The sequence below is a fragment of the Scyliorhinus torazame genome, chromosome 3 (assembly GCF_047496885.1).
Source record: "Scyliorhinus torazame isolate Kashiwa2021f chromosome 3, sScyTor2.1, whole genome shotgun sequence".
In the NCBI taxonomy this organism is placed as follows: Eukaryota; Metazoa; Chordata; class Chondrichthyes; order Carcharhiniformes; family Scyliorhinidae; genus Scyliorhinus; species Scyliorhinus torazame.
In genome coordinates this window covers 74,757,028-74,780,175 of record NC_092709.1, presented here as the reverse complement: position 1 = coordinate 74,780,175, position 23,148 = coordinate 74,757,028, and the positions used below count along the sequence as shown (strand labels likewise).

At 46.0% G+C, this 23,148-nt stretch overlaps 1 protein-coding gene across 37 annotated transcripts in view; it reads right to left on the bottom strand.

Moving 5' to 3' along the window:
* Nucleotides 1–231: 231 nt before the first annotated feature.
* The window catches only part of LOC140408518 (calcium/calmodulin-dependent protein kinase type II subunit delta), a 489,119-nt gene continuing 466,202 nt past the window's right edge, over nucleotides 232–23,148 (bottom strand). For 24 of the 37 annotated variants that reach the window (XM_072495809.1, XM_072495811.1, XM_072495807.1 and 21 more), the window contains 3 exons: nucleotides 4,164–4,258; nucleotides 3,850–4,078; nucleotides 232–2,051 (listed from right to left, as the gene is read on the bottom strand). In XM_072495809.1, the coding sequence (XP_072351910.1) occupies nucleotides 2,048–2,051; nucleotides 3,850–4,078; nucleotides 4,164–4,258 (328 nt within the window). In that variant the 3' untranslated portion in view covers nucleotides 232–2,047. Of the gene's footprint in view, nucleotides 2,052–3,844; nucleotides 4,079–4,163; nucleotides 4,259–23,148 lie in introns of all 37 variants that reach the window. The other 13 variants (XM_072495808.1, XM_072495822.1, XM_072495825.1 and 10 more) reach the window with 1 other exon arrangement.

Here is a 23,148-nt window from a genome sequence, read left to right as displayed (position 1 = left end):
TGGGCCTAAATCTTTAACATATAGATATTAAAACTAAACCACTATTTTCTGTGCTCAATAAAATGTAGTTTCTCAAAGAAAAAAGTCCCAGCCTGTAGTGACAGACATGAAACATTTTGAGCCACCTGGATTCCCTGAAACAGAAGCTCATGTTCAATGTTATCTCATTGCTCATTCAAATTTTTGAAAACTTGAAAAAAAAAACACACACACACGACAGAGAACAGCCAATCAGGAGAAATAATCACAAATTTATTTTCTTTTAATTTCTCAATCATTTACCATTATGGCAAGAACTCTGTACACTGTGTCCCATATGATAAACAGCATCTTTGCAGAATGACAGAACTTAAGTATCATTAATTGTGGTGGAAAAGCCAATCATCGCTCTTCAGAACTGGGTATGGAAGACAGACTTGGTCTTGAATACTACTTTAAACACCATATGTGGTATTAAGATGTCAAGATTACACATATAGATTTAAATACACCTATGTTACTACAGCCAATCACCTAAAAAGAAAATGAAGATATTTCTATTTTTCACAGATCTTATTGGCAGATTAATATGGCCCATAAATATACATGCTTATTTAAACACAATTTCTGAATCCATGTACTGGGTAGACTTTATTGCCATCTATTTAACAGTAACATCAGCTAACTGTATTATTTTTAGGTGACTAACAAACACACAATATAAATAAACAAATTCTGCCAGGAACTGACCACTGAAAGAGAGTCTGATGGCTGCCAACAAACACTGAAAACACTCATTGAGATTCCATGCACTATTCAGCACTGCAGTATAACCTATAAGTATACAACAGCGAAGAAACAAGCATTTTAAATGGAGGAATCATCCTTCCAAAAAAAAAAGAGACATATCTGGTAACTTGAATCTTTTACAAGAACATCTCACAAATATACCGAAGCAGAAGCAAAAATCATCCAGTTCACAAAGTATCAATAACCAATTTATCACCGATGACATCAAAAGCATCAATCCTGTGTCCATAGGAGAAAAATAAAAAGTTTAAAATGATTCGAGTTTATTTGATCAGCTGCCTAGGCAAGAAAGTTCTCAGAAATGATGCATGTACATCACAGAGATCCACTATATTCGGTGTTTAGGTTCCAAGGTCTTGTGTGTTTTTTGTTAAATCTGACACTATGAATCCCTACCAGCAAGCAGATTAACATAGTTCACAAAAATTCTAAATTCTATTCCCACCAAAGCAATAAGCATTTGACTCAAATCACAATCTTCACATCACCATAATGAAAGCAAGCTTGATTTCCTGAAATGTACTGTACCCAAACCGCATTAACCTAAAATTAATTCTAGATGATGACATATGAAATACAACAAATAAAAGACTAGTAGTAGCACTAGCACATCAAAAAAATTACTTTTTTCTTCTTAAAAAGATATTTTCCTAATTTGTTTGAGCTGTGGGGTTGGGGGGGGTGGGGGGGGGAGAAGGGAGGGAATGATGAAAAAGGCTGTTCAGCTACTGTAGTAAGTGTGATTTCTAGGCTGATACAGCCAGCCCTGACTGGATAATTCCAGCTTGTAAAACAAGTTTTGAAACTGCATGTAACAGTGCCCTGCCACCTGAAGGACATCCCCTTCTTTACGTATTACAAAAAGTATTCCTATATTCAGAAAATGGGCCACTTACAATGTTTTCTGATACAGATCAAGGGGGGAAGGGGAGTACAGTAGCTTTTAAAATATTTGAAATCCAGAAAAAATACAATTTCCTTAGAATGTTTACAATTATAACAAGTTAAGAAACCTGGCATAAATGAAGGATTTAAAAAGTACTTCCAACATTTTTTCCTCCTTGCAACATTTCTTCTCACGGGGTGTAAACAAAAATTTAAGGATGGAATAAGCGGTAAAAGGACATGTCACAAGTGCACTGTCGGAGCTTCATGCATTCAGAAACATGCTTTAAAATAGACTGGAAGTGCGTAGAATGTGATTGTGATCTTCCAGTCCACAATGTGTGCTGAAAATCCAGCAGTGGCACCAATTCTTCTAGCTAAAATAGAGAATAGAGTTAAAATTCAAGTTCTCCTACCACAATACATCCAAGAATTGAGCGAGGCAAAATGATACAAATCCTAAATGGTAAAAATCCTCTTGCTCCAATTTACATGATTGCGAGTCCAAGTGTTTTTTTCTGACGGTAAAGAAATTAACTCCCGCTGCACCCTTGTGTTCCCTCACAGTGGATATTTTTAAACAGGCCATTAAGGTTTGGGTTTCACAGGCCAGCTCTCTTCCTTTCATTGCTATTTCTCTTCCCCATAAATATTAGAATCAAATCGTTTTCCCTTCATCTAGATTGTTTAAAAGCCAAGCATATATACTGGACTTGTAAATCACTTTTCAAATGATAAGTAAAAAGAAATTGCACTTGCATTTTTAAAACGTCTTGGACATTCTTGGGAAATCCAAAAGTATTTAACAATTATTTACTTTGGAAGTGCAATCACTGCTGCAGCATGGGGAAACAACAGTCAACATGTGCAGGGCAACCAGGGCAGGGCAACCAGGGCAGCACGGTAGCATTGTGGATAGCACAAATGCTTCACAGCTCCAGGGTCCCAGGTTCGATTCCGGCTTGGGTTACTGTCTGTGCGGAGTCTGCACATCCTCCCCGTGTGTGCGTGGGTTTCCTCCGGGTGCTCTGGTTTCCTCCCACAGTCCAAAGATGTGCGGGTTAGGTGGATTGGCCATGCTAAATTGCCCATAGTGTCCAAAATTGCCCTTAGTGTAGGGTGGGGTTACTGGGTTATGGGGATAGGGTGGAGGTGTGGATCTTGGTTAGGGTGCTCTTTCCAAGAGCCGGTGCAGACTCGATGGGCCGAATGGCCTCCTTCTGCACTGTAAATTCTATGATAATCTATGTGCACAGCAAGGTTCCATAAACAGCAATAAATATATGACTGGTTATTGGTTACTGATGATGTTAGTTGAGGGATAATCCTTTACCAAGACACCAAAGAACTACCCAACTCTTCTTTAAATAATGCCAAAGGATGGCTTAGATTGCCTAAGGGCAGAAAGGGAACTGGCATAATGGCTCTTCTTGATGAATAGCAAGGTGGATAATGCCACATTCCCTTAAGTGTCAGCATAAATTTAGGTCCTCATGAATAGTGAAATACAAACACTCCAACGAATGATACAATTAGCTGGAAAGGAATGTTAAGCCAATTAATTTGAAAACTGTATCACTGTTATAATAACGGCAAAATAGGAAAAGCTTAAACATTAATGTTGTGGCCTACTTCAAAGATTAATGGGCTAGAGCAGAGATCCTCTTTGGAAGATAAAACCATAGTTTGAGCATTTCTGTTTCAGCTGCAACATGGGTCAGTAACATATCACAGCCTGTACTCCCCTGCCTCCCACTCCCTGCATCTTTTGCTCAGATTCTCATTGATTCTCAAACTGAAAATAGTTAAATTTCACATGAAATTTTTTGAAATGATTCTTAAGTAGAGTTTTAAGTTTTCAAATAAATGCTGTGCTTCAATTCACGATAAATCTTGACCATGAAACAGAAGACCTAACTTCATAAAACTTTGAGTCATGCTATAAAGGACACACAAAATGAGATTAACTCACTGAAATGAAAATCATTTTTTTCTATATTGCCCACAACTATATTACATATTATTTGATTCATTTGTGTTACAAAGCTGCAATATGAATCTTATTCTATCAAAAAAAGAAATGTATTTCTGTAAATTAAGAATTTCTCATTTTATTGTTAGTTATTAATCATGCAATTTTTGGGGGGTATTTTAATAAGTAGAAATTCACCTTACTTGATAGATACAGATGGGGCTCCTGAGCGGTGAAAGTGAATGTTTTGCCACTTTCCATCACGGCGATGCCAGACTCTGGTTTCCTCGGTCTGCATAGTTTTTGGCATGCTATTGCTATCGACATATTGTGTGAGGCGGATGTATGCTATGCAGGCTGCATCATCACCAATCAGATGGACATGAGGGTTCAATATAATGGTGTGAATTGGCTTGTGGTTCTTGGAGAAAGCTAGAAAAAGAGATGTATATTTATTTAATAATGAAACCACACCAAAAAGCCTTAAAGTAGTATAATTAATGCCCACATTAGGTACCATTTTCAAAGTAAAATCTGTGGAAGTCCATTCCTTCAACCAAGTTACCCAGTGCTTCAGGTTCAAATGCAGTGAGTCCTGGGTCACAAATCTTCCTGCAAAATAAAGACCAAATCTGAATATTGTTCAAAATTATCACCTACAACCTATCCCATCATTGCCTTTTGAATGTTACTGTTGCTAATGCCAAGGGATGCCAGTCTTCCTGGGGAGATGGTGGGTACACTCATGTATTGACACATGTTTTGACACACAGAGAATCATAGAATTCCTACAGTGCAGGAGGAGGCCATTTGGTATCGAGACTGCACCAACCCTCCGAAAGAGCACCCTACCCAGGCCTACTCACCTGCTCTATCCCTGTAACCCCATAATACTACCTAACCTGCACATATTTGGGCTGTGGGAGGAAACCCACGCAGACATGGGGAGACATTGTCACCCAAGGCTGGAATCGATCCCGGGTCCCTGGAGCTGGACGAGTAAACCAGAGACCCAGAGTAATGCGCTGGGGACCAATCCGACCACTGCTGATGGTGAAATTTGAATTCAATAAAAACTGGAATTAAAATCTAATGATCACCATGAAACCATCATTGTCGAATGTCATAAAAACCCATCATTCACTAATGCCCTTTAGGGAAGGAAATCTGTCGCCTGAATCCGGTCTGGCCTACATGCGATTCCAGATACACAGCAACATGGTTGACTCTGAACTGCCCGTTCAAGGGGCAATCAGGGTTGTGCAATAAATGCTGACCCAGCCTGCGATGCCCACGTCTCAGGAACAAAAAAGAAATGTGGTCACAAATGTCTACCAGTTCTTACATTGGTCTCAACAAGTAAGCAGTCCCAGTAAAGGTGAAAGTTTTATCAATAGAAATTAGGATACAATGGCATTATGAACCAGTATGTTTGTTTTTAAATTAGATCCTTTGCAATATTATTACAAGATATTGTGTACTGAGAGATTTGGAGGATCAAAGTCATTTTGTATATACTTAGATGTGCCCTCCAAAATATGGAACAGTGTGCAAAGGTTTTTGAATGAGATTATTTTAAAAAGACATATTTTCTTAGAGCTACATAATGCCTTTGTTGGTGACCAAGTGGAGCTTGTTACTTGGCCACAACAGAATTTCAATCTATTAAAGGTGTCAAAGTGTCCAGATCTAAATGACTTAGTGTGACATTAAACCTGGTTCCTATTAACTCAGCCACTACACTGAGAACTGAATAAGGCCAAAGACCTTCCAGTTAATGTTGCGTGTATTGATGCTGCATTGGCCAGGTCAAAGTTGGCCTGGAGGATAGAGCCAGGTTTTTCGGGGGTGGGGGGGTGGGGGTGGAGAGCAGACAAGTAGTGTTATGGGCCAGGGTTGAGAGAACCCCAAAGTGTAACATGGCGTGTGCCTGACCCACAACTTTTAATAGATTGTGGTATGGGGAGCACACGGCCCACTCTACAGATATGGTGCAGCAGAAATGGAAAAGTATTTTTTAAAACAAAACAATGTTTATTCTATGAACTCAAGTTAACCTTTTTAAAACATACAGTGAACATCTTAGCAATCATTAATTCAAATACAACCCCAAAAGACTACAACACTAAGTAAACCTTTAAGCTTTCCTTTTTAACATCCATATGACTTAATACATCTTTCAACAGAAGCACATTAGGTTTACATTCACTACTGAGACCATTTATAATTCTGAATTCACCAAATGATAAGAGATAGTATTTTGATGGCAGAGAGAACAGCAGTACACATGCTTGGTCTGGCTTCAGCTCCAACACTGAAAACAAAACAAAAACACACCTTGCTGCCTGCTCAAAAACGAAAGTAAATAGCCGACAGACAGCCCAGCTCCACCCACTCTCTGACATCACTGCAGTAGTAAACACCCATTTCTTAAAGGTACTCTCACTACAGATATGTATATACACACCCATTTACAAACACCCATTTCTTAAAGGTACTCTCACATGACACCTCCCCCCAAGAAAAAAAACCCCATCAACCTCAAGATGGTTTCATTTTTCACCTTTTCTCTATCCTTTAAGAAATGCACACAGTAAATATACTTTATTGTTTCAGAAAACAACACACGCAAACAGGTATAATAATATAGTTCATTTCCCCTCCCCCCCCCGTTTTTCTTCCTCCAACTGAAATTGCTTCCGTTCATCACATTCGTGACAAAGCATCGACTATCACGTTTTGTCGTCCTGCCACATGTACTATTTTTAAATGAAATGGCTGCAACAATAAACTCCAGCGAAACAGGCGTGCATTGTTATTCCGGAATCGCTCCAAAAACGACAACGGATTATGATTTGTATATATAACGGTGTCAGACGGATTGCTGGTCACATAAATGTGAAAATGTTGCAAAGCCAGCACCAAACACAAAGTCTCCTTCTCAATCGTCGAATACTTTTTCTGGTGAGAATTCAATTTCTTTGAAAAATAACCAATAGGCCGCTCTAGCCCTTCATCGTCGTCTTATAGAAGCACCGCACCTACGTCCACATCGCTCTCATCAACCGCCACTTTGAATGTTTTGTATAATTTGGATTGACTAACACAGGAGCAGTGGTTAACACAGCCTTCAGGCCGTCAAATGCCTGTGGACACTCCGCTGTCCACTGGAATTTGTTACGCTTCTTGAGCAAATCCGTCAGTGGAGTAACCACACTGCTAAATTTGGTACAAATTTCCGGTAAAATCTACTCATATCAAGAAATCGCATTATTTCTCGTCGTGTCGAGGGTATCGGAAACTCCCCAATAACTTTTGTTTTCACATTCCGTGGGACCATTCGACCCTGTCTGATTGTATGGACAAGGAAAGTGACTTGGGCCTTTCCAAATGCACTCTTGGCTAGGTTTATCACCAAACCCGCTTCCTGAAGTCGATTGAATAACTCCATCAGATGTTTCAAATGTTCTGTCCATGTCTGGCTGAAAATTACCAGATCGTCGATGCATACCGCACAATTGGGTAATCCTGAAATGACTTTATTAGTTAACTGTTGAAATGTGGCTGGGGCGTTTTTCATGCCAAATGGCATAACTTTGAATTGGTATATACCATCTGGAGTCACAAAAGCTGAAATCTCTTTCGCCCTTTCGGATAAAGGTACCTGTAAATCCAGTTTGGAAATAAAATCTGATTGTCCCACTTTCTCAATGCAATCCTCCAAACGTGGGATAGGATAAGAGTCCGTTCTTGTAACTGCATTGACCTTTCTATAGACCACACACAACCGTTGGGTACCGTCTGGTTTTGGTACCATCATTATGGGTGAGCTCCATTGGCTGCAACCCACTTCAATTATGCCATTTTTAAGCATACTTTCAATCTCTTTGTTAACCTGTGCCAATTTTAAAGGGTTAAGTATGTATGGATGTTGTTTGATTGGAATAGCATTTCCCAAATCTACATCATGTTTAGCCATTTTAGTACTTCCCAATTTATCTCTACAAACTTGCCCACATGATATCAATAACTCTTTCAGGTTTCAGGTCAGTTCGTTTTTCCTCTGGAAGGTAATTCAACAATTTATCCCAATTTTTAAGAACATCCTCGTTTTCCAATTTAATTTGAGGTATGTTAAATTCACAGTCATCTGGATTTGGTTCGTCACTTTGAGTTAGAATCATTAAAACCTCTTCCTTTTTCTTTCCTTCCCTTTCAAAGTACCTTTTAAGCATATTCACATGTCACACTTGGTGAGTCTTCCTTCTATCTGGTGTTTTTATCACATAATTCATCTCACTTAATTTACATTGAATCTGATAAGGTCCACAAAACCTTGCTTTTAAAGGCTCACTTTTCACTGGTAACAACATTAAAACTTTATCTCCACTGGCAAAACTACGAACTTTGGATTTCTTGTCCACTTCCCATTTCATCGCATTTTGTGCAACTTTTAAATGTTGTCTAGCCAATTCACCTGCTCTATTTAATCATTCCCTAACATTCAATAAGATGAAGGTTTATCTGATTATGGCTTTAACCCCACTTTCCTGCCTCCGTCACTTGCATTTTACTCCCTTGTAGATCGGAGATAGGAAATTCCTCCTCCTCCAATCATTACAGGCCCAAGTATTCAATTGGTCCTCATTAGACAATACCCTCATCCCAAGAATCAATCTGAGAAATATCTTCTGAACTGCCTCCATTGCATGTATGTCCCTCCTAAAAGTAAGGAGACCAAAAGTACTCTCGGTGTATTCTCACCAATGCCCATTACTTTTATACTCTACTCCCCTTGCAGTAAAGGCTAACTTTCCATTTACCCTAAAACATACTTTATTCCAAACTTGTGTAAAATAGCAACAAATGAAATACACATTCCACAACCTCACAGGCCACAGTTTGTACAATTTTTCCCCTTTTATTCCCTTGCCCTCCCTCCCACAACCAATTCCTCAAACAGTGTCATGTAACAACCTCCACTGCATCTCAATGCCTCACTAAACATCCCCAACAAATGTGGTGCTAGCTCTGCCACAAACGCCTTATAAAACTCCGCCAGGAAGCCGTCTGGCACCGGGGCCTTCCCCAAATACATTCCCCTGATACTATCTATCACCTCCCTCCCTTCCAGAGGCTCCTCAACCTAGGGAACACCAAACCATCCAAAAACTGCCCCATATTCCCATCCTCCCCACCCTGTTCAGCCCTGTAAAACTGTAGCCACCTGGGTTAGCCACTTCCCGACTTAAAATGGAGATCCGCTAAGAATGCAGGGAAATTCAGCCAACGCAGGAAAAACAAGCAGGTGCAAAGTTCCTGTGTATTAGAACTTGCAGGAACCCAGACAGCACTGAAACTAACAACCATCTACATATTAATGAGCGATCCCCGGGAACAATTGGAAACAGTTAAGGTAAACAAGGCCAAGCAAGACTCCTCGGCGCCAGCAGGAGCCAAGGCAAAGGAAGGCCAACGGACACTTAGGAACCGCCCAGCGATCAGGGAACAGCTCCAGTATTGGAGAAATCGATCCAAGTGATCAGAACGTAGTCCAATCACTTGTAACCAGGTACGGGGTCTGCCCCGAATGGCGCGAAGCCCCTGGGGACTATAAAATAGAGTCCCCAAGTTCAATTCATCCTTCTTGGCAGGGTCTCTCAGCAGCTCGAAACAACTCTTGACAGTGACCTGCCTAGTAGCTGCACCAACCTAGTAAGTCTCCAGTCAATGCACGCTAAGAGATAGGCGCTCCTAGCTACCAGTCTATACCAGCTTTGAAGCCTGCAGACTCAGAATCGAATGAAAGGCCGTTTGTTCCCCTGACCTGGTGGGCCAGTTCCAAAGCTAAGTATAGGCCTTTTAGTGTTAGAGATAGTCTAGCGAGTAGAGTTTTACTCATGAGTAGTGATTGACTGTGTATAATAAATGTGTTTTGATTTGAAACGTACTAACTGGTGTATTGAGTTATTGATCAGCACTTGAATTTGAACCTCGTGGTGGTATCATAAAGATACCTGGCGACTCTAGAGCAAAGGTTATAGAAACAGAGCAAATTAAGTAAAGACACAACGAGCAACATTTAAGAGCCAACCAAAAGTTAGCAACCTTTACTGGCGACTCCGCCAGGACCCGACTTAGAAGTGGCCTAACCACTCCGGGAGAACCCAAAATTTGAATTGAGAATCCAATTGGGAACAGAAAAATTCACAAGTGTTTAAGCAGTTCTGATCAATCCTCATAATTCGGAAGCGTGTTAATGAATGCGTAACTAACAGGGCTATAAGGTAAAACTGATCGATTTTGTTGCGAAAACTGTCGGGAGTTTGTATTCCGGAAAATAGCGAACGCCGTACCCGTGTTGACAGCACCGCCTTAGTGCCAAAGTTTAAAAGAGAGCATTCAGATAGGAAAAATGGCAATGAAGGCAATGGAACGCCTCATGAACCCTCAAGAATTTGTGGTCACAGCGACCAGCAACAGAGTAGGTCAGTGTCCCGTTTGGGAAGTTGAGATTAGAAGGTACCTCAAAGGGAAGGGATGGCCACTTGGGGTGACTTTTGTTCAAATGAGGAAACAGGTCCCGGGAGTATAGGGCATACTTGGTGGGAGAACCTGAGCGAAATCCATAAGAAGAGCTTAGGGAAAGCTCGCAAGCCGATGGCAATCGTGTCCTGTCTGGCACAATTGCGAGGCACAGAGGAGGTCGTTCGGACGCTCCGCAAAGAGATAGAAGAGAGACATCGAATGAGCAAGGTCGATGTTAGTGAGATCGAGAGAGAGAATATAGACTTGAGAAGGAAGTTGGCAGCAAAGGATGGAGAGGTGGATGATGCCAAAAGGGCACACAAGTCTTGTCTAGAGCATCTGAGCAGCTTCCAAACCCAATACGATAAGGCCTATCAGGACACGCGCAGTCCTGGTAAGAGAAGAGACAGAGAAACAGGTAGAGGCATTGCAAAGGCAGTGCAGCGATCTAAAAGCAGAGTTAAGAGCACTCCATGCTGCCACCACGGAGCACAGCCAAAGCTCAGTGGATCATGCAAAATGGCGGAAGCAGATTGCGGAACTGCAGTCTTTGCTTTCAGTGCAAAATGGGTTTCAGAGCACCTTTGGATCCCAATTAGATGAAGAAGCCGGCCCTGATTGTCAAGAACTAAACAAAACCGCGCATAGATATGTACAGGGATCATGTGCGCAAGGAAAGCCCCAAAGGGGAAAAGTACCCCAACCCCCCACAGAGCAGATAGATCAGGCACCCATGAATCCAGTAACCACCCACTGCACAGTCACATCGGACGGAGACGCGGAATTCCTTTACACCACCCCTTAACCGTGACCCAATTACGGGACGCGTGCGAAAAGATCACTCCGTTCCTCCCCACCTCAGACCCCCATCACTTCTTTGCTAGAGTGAAGCAGCAGGCGACCATGTACGGCCTGGATGAGCGTGAGCAAGTGAAGCTCACAGTTTTAAGGTTAGACCCTTCTGTTGTAGCAGCCCTTCCCGACCCACAGAATGTAGGAGGAGGCACCCTTGCAGAGATGCACACGGCGATCCTAGACGCGATCGATTATAACAGAGGTGACCCAGTAGAAGGCCTGAATAAGTGCAGGCAGAAGAAAACAGAACACCCCACAGCGTTTGCTGGACGCTTGTGGATCCATTTTACAGCCGTTTTCGGAGACTTAGACCATGCCCATTTGTCCCCAAACAACATGGCCAAATGGAGCCGCACCCTTATCTCCCATGCCACAGAGGCAGGACAAAAAGCTTGTACTAATTATGACCCCTCGGAAGAAACGCACAACGAAAAGTGGGTTTTAAAAAGGTTGTCCCGCTCCTGGGAGCAATCTGTCCACAACAAACCCGCGATTAGAAAACCCGAAGAACAGCAGGCAGAGGCAGATATTCAAGCAGTTAAAGTGCTCCAGAACCCCGGATGGGTGAACAAAGGCATGAACAGCCCCCCACAGAAACCACAGGAGTGTTACAACTGTGGACAATTAGATCACTTTGCACGAGAGTGCAATGCCCCACGAAAGCCACAGAGAGCCCAGCAGGCGGGCACTCTGAATAGTAATAGGACAAAGCCCATACATAATGTAAGCACCCGTTCAGACCAGACAGACATGAACGGAACTGACTGATGGTGTTCGGGCTCCCCCACCTGAGTCTGCGACACCCTTTGGGATAGGTCCGGCCGACCAGTCGTTGCAGTGAAAATATGGGGACAGCCTATCAAATTTCTCTGGGACACAGGAGGGTCCTGCACCACAATTAATTCCTCCACTATGTTCCAAAAAGACACGTGGCCCACTACAGCCACAATCACCCTCAGCAGCTTCACTGGCCACTCACAACAGGGACACATCACAGCCCCTGTACCCATTCAAATTGGCAACATTACAACAAAACACCCCATAGTTTTGGTCGATCTGCCCCACACAGGAGAACACATTTTGGGCGTCGATTTCTTGAACTCCCACAACCTATCATTTGACCCAGTAAATCAATGTGTCTGGAAAATGACAAAGTCAGCAAGTGCCCCCACAACGCTCACAGTAGGTGAGTATGCTAATAAGATCAGTGCAGTCGCCGATTTTTGGTTTGGCTCGACCACGATTAGCGCAGACAAACAGGTTAGGGCAGTTCTCCAGAAAAACAGGATCGCATTTGCAAGTCATAAACATGACTGCGGCAGGATGGCTGGTTCAGTTTAAATACCGGAAGCAATATGGATTTCCCCAAGAGGCAGAGGGAGAAATCTCAAAAGTTATTGATAGTTTATTAGAAAAAGGCGTACTTAGATCAGTAGCCTCTACTAATAATACCCCGATTTGGCCAGTGAGAAAACCAGATGGATCATGGCGACTGACCATCGATTACCAGGAACTCAACAAAGTCACCCCCGCAGCAGCCCCCACGGTAGCCACAAGTCCCGAGACCATGCTCAAACAGGGACTCAACTCACGATATTTTACGGTTTTGGACATCAGTAACGGATTCTGGTCCATTCCATTGGCAAAAGCGTGTCAGTACAAATTTGCCTTCACTTTTAAAGGTCAGCAGTACACGTGGACATGCCTTCCACAACTCCCCCTTCATTTTTCACTGACAGCTGGCCAATGGTTTATCAAAATTTTCTCGCCCCGAATATCTGGTCCAGTATGTAGACGACCTATTACTGCAGACAGACACCAAGGCAGAGCACATCACGCTTCTGTCCGAACTCCTGGAACTCCTACAGAATTGGATGTAAAGTGAACCCCAAGAAGGCCCAAATTTTGGAAAAGAAAGTGGTATATTTGGGAACGATTATCACGCATGGTAAACGCGAGATCGAGCATAAAAGAATTGACTCGAGTGTCAAATTGCCCCTTCCCCAGAATGTTTCCACCCTCCGGTTGTTTTTAGGACTGGTTGGCTACTGCCGAAACCATATTGATGGTTTCGCCACCAAAGCAGCACCCCTCTCGGAACTCCTAAAAAAGGAGCCCCTTGGGAATGGCTTCCGCGGCAAATGGATGCTGTAGATGCTTTAAAGCGCGCACTCATTGCAGCCCCCGCACTACAGGTTCCAGACCCGCTTTCCCCCTGTGCTATAGAGATAGCTAGCACAGATCATACCCTTTCGGCCGTGCCCCTCCAGGAACGGCACAAACAGTTAAGACCTGTGGCTTACGCTTCCAGAGTTTGAAATCCTGTGGAGCAGGGATTTTCGGCCTGTGAAAGGCACCTGCTCGCAGTTTTCTGGGCAGTTCAATACTTTTCATATATCACCGGACTAAACCCCATCACAATCCTCACAGAACACCCCCCCACCCAACTTTTACTAGACGGACTTAAGGACGGTACAGTAAGCCAGATCAGAGCAGCCAGATGGACCCTTCTTTTGCAGGGACGGGACATCACTATTAAAAGGACCAAGACCCACACTTTCCTAGCCGACAACCTTCAGTACCCAGGCACCCCCCACAAATGTGAAATCATCTCACCGCACCATAACACAGGCCCCTTTATCGCGAAAACACCCCCCAAAAAGATAGGTAGTTCACCCCAGAGCCCCCAGCACACAGACATGTGTGCACCCTTGAGAATATATGTGGATGGTTCTTCCACTATATTAAACGGGAAGCGCATTACAGGATGTGGCATCTATGTTGAGGACGCGCAGGGACGCGCCCTAGAAGAAATCTCGTTAAAACTGCCAGGACACTTAGGCGCGCAGGCGGCAGAACTAGCAGCCATTGCGTACATCATAGATCACCCAGATTCCTTCCCCAGCCCAGCAGACATATACTCGGACAGCCTCTGTGTCTGTAACAGCCTCACAGAATTCCTACCCCTGTGGAAAGCAAGAGGATTTGTTTCCGCGGACAGAAAACCCCTCCCTTCAGCCCCATTGCTCCGGCACATTTTGGACAAAGCACAGGACAGGATATTTGGTATTATTAAAGTACGAAGTCACCACCGTTCCTCCCCACCTAGAAATGTAAAAGCCGACGCACTGGCTAAAGCAGGTTCCAGACATGGACATTTTTGGAACCCCCCCCCGCCCCCCGGCCCCCTCCGAAAGCGCCCCAGTGAATGCAGTTCAGGTCTCACAGACAAATATCGAAGATTTAGTACAGGCCCAGAAGCAAGATAGTAATCTCAGGGAGATTTTAAAAGGAACATTTCCAGCCCCATACGAGAGGTTTAACAATGCACTGACCACACATGACGGTGTGGTCCTAAAAGACACCCTTTATGTGGTTCCTGAACAGGACAGGAATCAGCTTATTTGTTTGTTCCATGATAGTCATGGGCATCAGGGAATTGACCCCACTACAGCCCACCTCAGACAGCTCTGTTGGTGGCCGAATTTAAAGGATGCCGTCACGCACTACGTTGAAAATTGCCTTATCTATGCCCAAAACAATCCGGACAGATATGCGAAGAAAACTCAGCTTAGCCATACCCACCCCGTTAATGGCCCCTGGACTAACCTCCAGATTGATTTTATAGGACCATTGCCCCCTTGCAGGAATGGTCACAAGTACGTGTTAGTTGTTATAGACACGTTTACGAAATGGGTAGAAGCATTCCCATCTGGAACAACATGGCAAAGACTACAGCTAAGATTTTAACCCACCACATCTTTACAAGATGGGGACTCCCCCGCAGCACTGAATCCGACCAAGGTTCTCATTTTATGGGACATGTCATGAAGAACGTCCTCACGATATTTGGCATTATCCAAAAATTCCACATCGCATATTACTCCCAGTCAAGTGGTATCGTGGAGCGAATGAATCGGACCCTAAAAGCAACCCTCAGGAAAATGGTCCAACAAAACAGCACCACGTGGGATTCAGTCCTCCCTTTTGCACTAATGCTTTTGCGTAACACTGTTTCGACACCTACAGGATACACCCCACACACTCTCATGACCGGACGCCCCATGAAAGGCACAGAATTTTTATTAGGACTTGACTTGACCAGCCCCGAAGTAACGGCCCTCACACACGAGAACGCAGTCAAACAATTAGTAGAGAATGTAAAAACGGCTCAGCTAGCAGCTGCAGTAAAATTAGGCACCAGGAAGAAACAGAGCAAGGCCTGTTTCAACAAGACAATGCATGCAACTGAGTTTGATGTAGGACAGCAGGTCATGCTGTCCATTTACAACCCCAGCACGTTCCTGTCATCTAAGTATTCGGGTCCGTACTCCGTTGCGGACAAAGTAAGTCCCTCCGTTTATAAGATCAAGTACCCCAACGGGAAGACCGCGTGGTTTCATATTAACCAGCTCAAGGCATATGGCTCGCAGTCTAACCACGCACACCACGTCATGCTCGACGCAGCAGACCACGCCCCGCCCACAGCCAACATATCCCTACCCTCCCCCAACACGTCTACCCCATCCACGGACTCAACTTAGACTCCACCCCCGAACTCTAGACTCCGCCCTGGAATGCCCACAGACAGCAGCAGCAGCAACAGCGACTGTGACACACACGATAGCCAGAGCACGCCTCCCCATGCAACAGGCCCCACACCCAGCGAATCTGAACACGATTCAAGTGATCCCTTCCTGATCACATTCCTTAACAAACCTCACCAAAGACCACCGCCCTACGATGATGACCCCGACTCCATCTCCACAGAATTAGACACGACTATTTGGCACCATGACAATTCGTACAGGCTCGTCCGAAACGACAAGATGGACCCTAAATCACACCATGCAGCTTTAGCAACCCTCATCCATTCAAGAATATGGCATCCGGGAGAAGATGATGACATTGAGTCTGACTCCCAAAACGAGAACCCCTTTGCGATCCTGTTCGCAACTGATAACGGAGGTGTCCAGATGATGTTTTAAACGGAACCACTTGGAGAGAAACGGTGTCCTTTCTGATGGAACCCGCACCATGTTTGTTGAATGTTTGTTCGTTAGTGTTAACGTTACGTGTTGTTTGTAAACTCGAAAGTTTCACGGCCCCACGTCAACACTCCTTTAACGCCCCCCGGCTGTTAATGGAATAAGTTTGTCCCAGACAATAGTTCAGAGGAACTAGTCTGTCGACAGAACCCGACTCATAGTTGCTCTCCTAATTCGAGAGGCAGCCCCCACGACGACCACATTCTTACCCGTTCTTGCCGGTAGCTCAGGCAGTGGAGAAACGGCATTGGTCCCCGCCCTGCCTGAGGACCCCCCCTCTGGTCAGCTATGCTCGGGTAGAGCACATGCGGCATTGATCACCGTCCTACCAAGGGATTCCACCCAAATCTTACCCGCCGCGGCCCATACGCACCCCATTTTGGCTCGTTACATTCAAAATTCTTTTGTTTGGTTTTGGCAACCTATGGTTGCTTCCCTCTGCTATTTACATCCTCAATCACTGGGATGGTAAATCACACAGGCTGCGAGACAGCTCGCAGTACGGCAGTATTTTCTTCGATGCCTAGTCCAAATATTCGGTTTAACAAAAAAAAAATTAGGGAGTCACACATGGTGACCAATTATAAAGGGAAATTGGCACTAAAAGACAGACATGCTAACGTACAAGATATTAAACAAGATAGTAACAGAAACTATGCTTGATCCACAGAATTCCAGAAGCTCCAGGAAGAGACGAAAAGGAAAAGAGAAGAAAGAAGAGAACAATGAAGACATCATACGTGTTTTTCGTTATCACTATAATTTGTATTCGGTTACGCGCGAACGCGAACCCCCTGACCCCAACCGTCAATGATTCACTTCCCCATCGCACCCAGAGCCCAGTGACAAGTAACAACACACCATCATGGTGTGATAGGTTTATAACGTGGTACTCCCTTTCTTATGTAATTGAATCCCTTTTAGCATTGGCGATATTCTGCAGCATCATGCAGACTATCCGCATGGGAAAATGGCGAAGGAGAGCCTACCGCTCTCGCACCCCGGTATACAGAATGAGATCACCTATTTTCGGTTTTCACCAGGCCCCGAACCCCTTGATCTACAATAAAGGACATTCCTTTTGAGTCATTTGTAAATAAAGAAAAAAAAAATGAAATGAAATGAAAATCGCTTATTGTCACAAGTAGGCTTCAAATGAAGTTACTGTGAAAAGCCCCTAGTCGCCACATGTAAATGCTGCCATTATTTTTGTATTGTTAGGAAGTTAGTATGATTGGATGTTTAAGAGTGTATTTTATGGAAGATAGTTAGAGGTACCGTTTTTTTATATTGGAAACAGTTAAGGTAAAAAAGGCCAAGCGAGACTCCTCGGCGCCAGCAGGAGCCAAGACAAAGGAAGGCCAATGGACACTTAGGAACCACCCAGCGATCAGGGAACAGCTCCAGTATTGGAGAAATCGATCCAAGTGATCAGAACGTAGTCCAATCACTTGGAACCAGGTACGGGGTCCGCCCTGAATGGCGCGAAGCCCCTGGGGACTATAAAATAGTCCCCAAGTTCAATTAGTCCTTCTTGGCAGGGTCTCTCAGCAGCTCGAAACAACCCTTGACAGTGACCTGCCTAGTAGCTGCATCAACCAAGTAAGTCTCCAGTCAACGCACGCTACGAGATAGGCGTTCCTAGCTACCAGTCTATACCAGCTTTGAAGCCTGCAGATTCAGAATTAAACGAAAGGCCATTTGTTCCCCTGACCTGGTGGACCAGTTCCAAAGCTAAGTATAGGCCTTTTAGTGTTAGAGATAGTCTAGTGAGTAGAGTTTTACGCATGAGTAGTGATTGACTGTGTATAATAAATGTGTTTTGATTTGAAACATACTAACTGGTGTATTGAGTTATTGATCAGCACTTGAACTTGAACCTCGTGGTGGTATCATAACGATACCTGGCGACTCTAGAGCAAAGGTTATAGAAACAGAGCAAATTAAGTAAAGACACAACGAGCAACATTTACGAGCCAACCAAAAGTTAGCAACAAAGCTTCTCATAATATCTCCTGAACACTTTGTTTATCGTTCCCGGCTCTGACATCACCACCTCCTTCTCTGCCCGCACCCTTAGAATTTCCCTAGATGTCACCTGCCTCCGCAGCTCGTGGGACAGCATATGCTTGCCTTCTCTCCGTACTCATACTGCACCCCACTCGTCTTCCGTAACTTCTCCACTACCTTTCCCGTCGTCAACCTATCAAACTACCCCTGCAACCTCTTCCTCTCCATCAACTCCTTAGTGGGAGCCCCCTAGTATCTCCTGTCCGCCTCAACTATCTCATCCAGCAATCGTCTATTCCTCCCTTCTCTTCATAACTCTGTGCGCCTTGAACAAGGTAATCTCCCCTCGGACCACCTTCAACGCCTCCCAGAACATGGCCGTCGACACATCCCCATTCTGATTAATCTCCAATCACCAGCCTCAACTTTTCGCAAAACCCCTCATCAGCCAAAAGGCCAGGATCTAGCCTCCATTTCGGCCTCTGCACCTGCCCCGGACCAAGCCTCACATCCAGCCAATGTGGCGCATGATCCAAAGTCACGATTCCTGCAGACGCCATCCCCACCAGAACCACTTGATTCACCACAAAGAATCATCTTATACACGTGTGAGAAGGAGGAGGACTCTCCCCAAACCCCAGGATTCCCAAACCTCCACCGTTCAACCATTCCCATACATTCCATAAACCCATCCAACTACTTTGCTATCCTGAACCTTCCGATCAACTGGGGGGTCTACCATCATCCCCCACCAGTTCTATCTCTCTTAATACTGCCCTAAACAGAGCCCATACAAGATGGCTGCCCTCTCTGCCCATGACCACGCTCGGCCTCCAACTTTGCCAGGTTGCAATACGCGCCCTCCCCCCTCCACCAGGCCACCTCACGTGAGCTCCTCCCCCACCTCACCTCCGTTCACCAGCATTACTTGTTAGCGTGGCAGCTCCTGCTCAAAGCCCCCTCCCCCTACTGGTGGGGGATGCATACACCTGAACCCCACTGATCCCTCCTTAGCCTGTGTAATTGTCCCCTTACCTACCTGAATACCCACCCAGCCAACAACCCACCTAATGGGCCACCATACACACCCCTTACCCATAAAGAAATTATGGGTAAGGGGAATTCCGGCAGCACTCAAGTGACTGCAGGGACTGCTCCCATGGATATCCAGCTGTAAGCTCCTGTCATCGAACACCCGCCAGAACTCCAGGAAAATGTGTTCAAATGAGCCCTTGCTGCAAACCCTGCAACCTCTAGGATCACCATCTGCTTCAGGAATTGCAATGCTTCTTTCCCATTTCCACCTTAAAATTGAGGCCATAGAGAGGTACAAGGAAGACCAACTTTGAGCACGATATTCAAAGCACTTGCTAAATGCCAACAACCTGCCATAAAGAAATGTTCATCAAACTGGGAGTTCCTGGTAAATTTGATCAGACCTAAATCTTATTTCTTTGTAATTCCTGGATCAAAACTGAAAATAAGGGATAATGTTTTGAACAGATGTGATTAAAGCCTGTCAATCATTATTAATATAACACCCACTCTGGTGGCGGAGACTATGCTGGGAATGCTAACTCAAAAAATCACCTTGAGTAATATATTTTTAAAAAAAATAGATGTTTATTCAAAGTTTTTCCAACAAAAAATTTCAACCAGTTAAACCCCCCCCCCCCCCCCCCCGCAACAGAAAATAAAAATAAAAAAAGAGAACAAAAAATAAACATATCAAGCAAACATAATACAGAACTTATACAATGGGTTTCTCCCGCACATATTAACCCTCCCATATGCTTGTACAAATACTACCTGGGTAAAAACCCCTCCCCCACCCGCCCAAATATCCCCCCCCCGAAAGAAACACCCCCCTCCCCTCCCCTCCACCTCCCTGGGTTGCTGCTGCTGCTGACCGAGCTCCTTCTAGTGCTCCGCGAGAAAGTCAAGGAACGGTTGCCACCGCCTGAAGAACCCCTGCGCAGACCCTCTCAAGGCAAACTTTATCCTCTCCAGCTTAATGAACCCTGCCATGTCATTTATCCAGGCTTCCACACTGGGGGGCTTTGCGTCCTTCCATAATAGCAAGATCCTCCGCCGGGCTACCAGGGACGCAAAGGCCAGAATACCGGCCTCTTTCGCCTCCTGCACTCCCGGCTCATCCGCCACCCCAAATAGTGCCAGCCCCCAACTTGGTTTAACCTGGACTTTCACCACCTTGGACATAGTCCTCGCGAAACCCCTCCAGAACCCATCCAGTGCCGGGCACGACCAAAACATGTGGACGTGATTCGCCGGGCTTCCCGAGCACCTCCCACATCTGTCCTCCACCCCAAAGAATTTACTCAGCCTCGCCTCTGTCATATGCGCTCTATGAATAACCTTAAACTGTATCAGGCTGAGCCTGGCACATGAGGAAGAGGAATTGAGCCTACTCAGGGCATCCGCCCATAGACCCTCTTCAATCTCCTCCCACTTGCCCTTCAGCTCCTCTACCAAAGCCTCCCCCTCTTCTTTCATCTCCTGATATATCGCCGAAACCTTGCCTTCTCCGACCCATACACCCAAAATCACCCTGTCCTGAATCCGCGGTGCCGGGAGCGACGGGAATTCCCTCACCTGCCGCCTCACAAACGCCCTCACTTGCATATACCTGAACACATTTCCCGGGGGTAACCTGAATTTCTCCTCCAGCGCCCCGAGGCTCGCAAACGTCCCGTCTATAAACAGGTCCCCCATCCTTCTGATCCCTGCCTGATGCCAGCTCCGAAACCCCCCATCCATCCTCCCTGGGACGAACCGATGGTTCTCCCGGATCGGGGACCACACCGAGGCTCCCATCTCACCCCTATGGCGGCAGCAGTGCCGTCACCAGCGCCCTCAGGCTCGTTCCTTTGCAGGACGCCATCTCCAACCTCTTCCATGCCGCCCCCTCTCCCTCTATTACCAACTTACGGATCATCACTATGTTGGCTGCCCCAATAATAGCTCTCCAGATTCGGCAACGCCAGCCCTCCCTGTCCCTACTACGCTCCAGAAACCCCCTCCTTACCCTCGGGGTCTTGTTTGCCCACACAAAGCCCATGATGCTCCTACCTACCCGCTTAAAAAAGGCCTTAGTAATCATAATAGGAAGGCACTGGAACACAAAACGAAACCTCGGGAGGACCATCATTTTAATCGACTGTACCCTGCCCGCTAGCGAGAGGGGCAACACATCCCATCTTTTGAAGTCCTCCTCCATCTGCTCCACCAGCCGCGTCAAATTAAGTTTGTGCAGGGCCCCCCAGCTCCTAGCTACCTGGAGCCCCAAGTACCGAAAGCTCCTTTCGGCCCTCCTCAGCGGTAGGTCATCTATCTCTCTTCCCTGGTCCCCTGGATGCACCACAAAGAGCTCACTTTTCACTACATTGAGCTTGTAGCCCGAAAAGTCCCCAAACTCCCTTAGGATCCGCATGATGTCCACCATCCCCTCCACTGGAGCCGCCACATACAGCAACAGGTCGTCCGCATACAGCGACACTCGATGCTCCTCTCCCCCTCGGACCACCCCCCTCCAGTTCCTGGACTCCCTTAATGCTATGGCCAAAGGCTCAATTGCTAATGCAAATAACAGGGGGGACAGGGGCACCCCTGCCTCATCCCTCGATACAGCCGAAAATACTCCGACCTCCGCCGATTCGTAGCCACACTCACCACCGGGGCTCTATATAGAAGCTTAACCCAACTAATAAACCCCTCCCCAAACCTAAACCTCCGCAACACTTCCCAGAGATACTCCCACTCCACCCGGTCAAAGGCCTTCTCCGCGTCCATCGCTGCCACTATCTCTGCCTCTCCCTCCACCGATGGCATCATAATCACGTTTAGGAGCCTCCGCACATTGGTGTTTAGCTGCCTGCCCTTTACAAGTCCCGTCTGGTCCTCATGAATCACCCCCGGGACACAGTCCTCAACTCTCGTAGCCAGCACTTTTGCCAGCAACTTAGCGTCCACATTGAGGAGTGAGATCGGTCTATATGACCCAAATTGCAGTGGGTCCTTGTCCCGCTTCAGGATCAGAGAAATCAGCGCCCCGGACATTGTCGGGGGCAGGGTCCCCCCCTCCCTTGCCTCATTGAAAGTCCACACCAGCAACGGGGCTAACAGGTCCACATACTTCCTGTAAAACTCAACCGGGAACCCATCTGGCCCCGGTGCCTTCCCCGCCTGCATGCTCCCCAGTCCTTTAACTAGCTCCCCCAACCCAATTGGCGCCCCGAAACCAGCCACCTCCTGCTCCTCCACCCTCGGGAACCTCAGTTGATCAAGAAATCTTTCCATCCCCTCTTCCCCCACTGGGGGCTGAGATCTGTACAGCTCCTCATAAAAGTCCTTAAATGCCTCATTTACTTTCACCGCACTCCGCACCGTAGTTCCCCTGCTATCCTTGACTCCACCCATCTCCCTCGCTGCCATCCTCTTACGGAGCTGATGTGCCAGCATCCGGCTCGCCTTCTCCCCATACTCGTACGTCGCCCCCTGTGCTTTCCTCCACTGTGCCTCTGCCTTCCCTGTGGTCAACAGGTCGAATTCCGTCTGGAGACTTCGCTGCTTCCTAAGTAGTCCCTCCTCGGGGGCCTCTGCATATCTCCTGTCTACCCTTAGGCTCTCCCCCACTAACCTCTCCCTTTCCCTGCCCTCTCTCTTCTCCCTGTGAGCCCTGATGGAGATTAATTCTCCCCTGACCATCGCCTTCAGCGCCTCCCATACTACCCCCAACTGCACCTCCTCATTGTCGTTGGCCTCCAAATACCTTTCAATGCACCGCCGCACCCTCCCGCACACCTCCTCATCCGCCAGTAATCCCACATCCAGACGCCACAGCGGGCGTTGGTCCCTCTCCTCTCCTAACTCCAGTTCCACCCAGTGCGGGGCGTGGTCTGAGATGGCTATGGCCGAGTACTCCGTTCCCTCCACTTTCGGGATCAGTGCCCTACTCAAAACAAAAAAATCTATCCGGGAGTAGACTCTGTGTACGTGAGAAAAGAAAAAAAATTTCCTGGCCGGGGGTCTAGCAAATCCCCA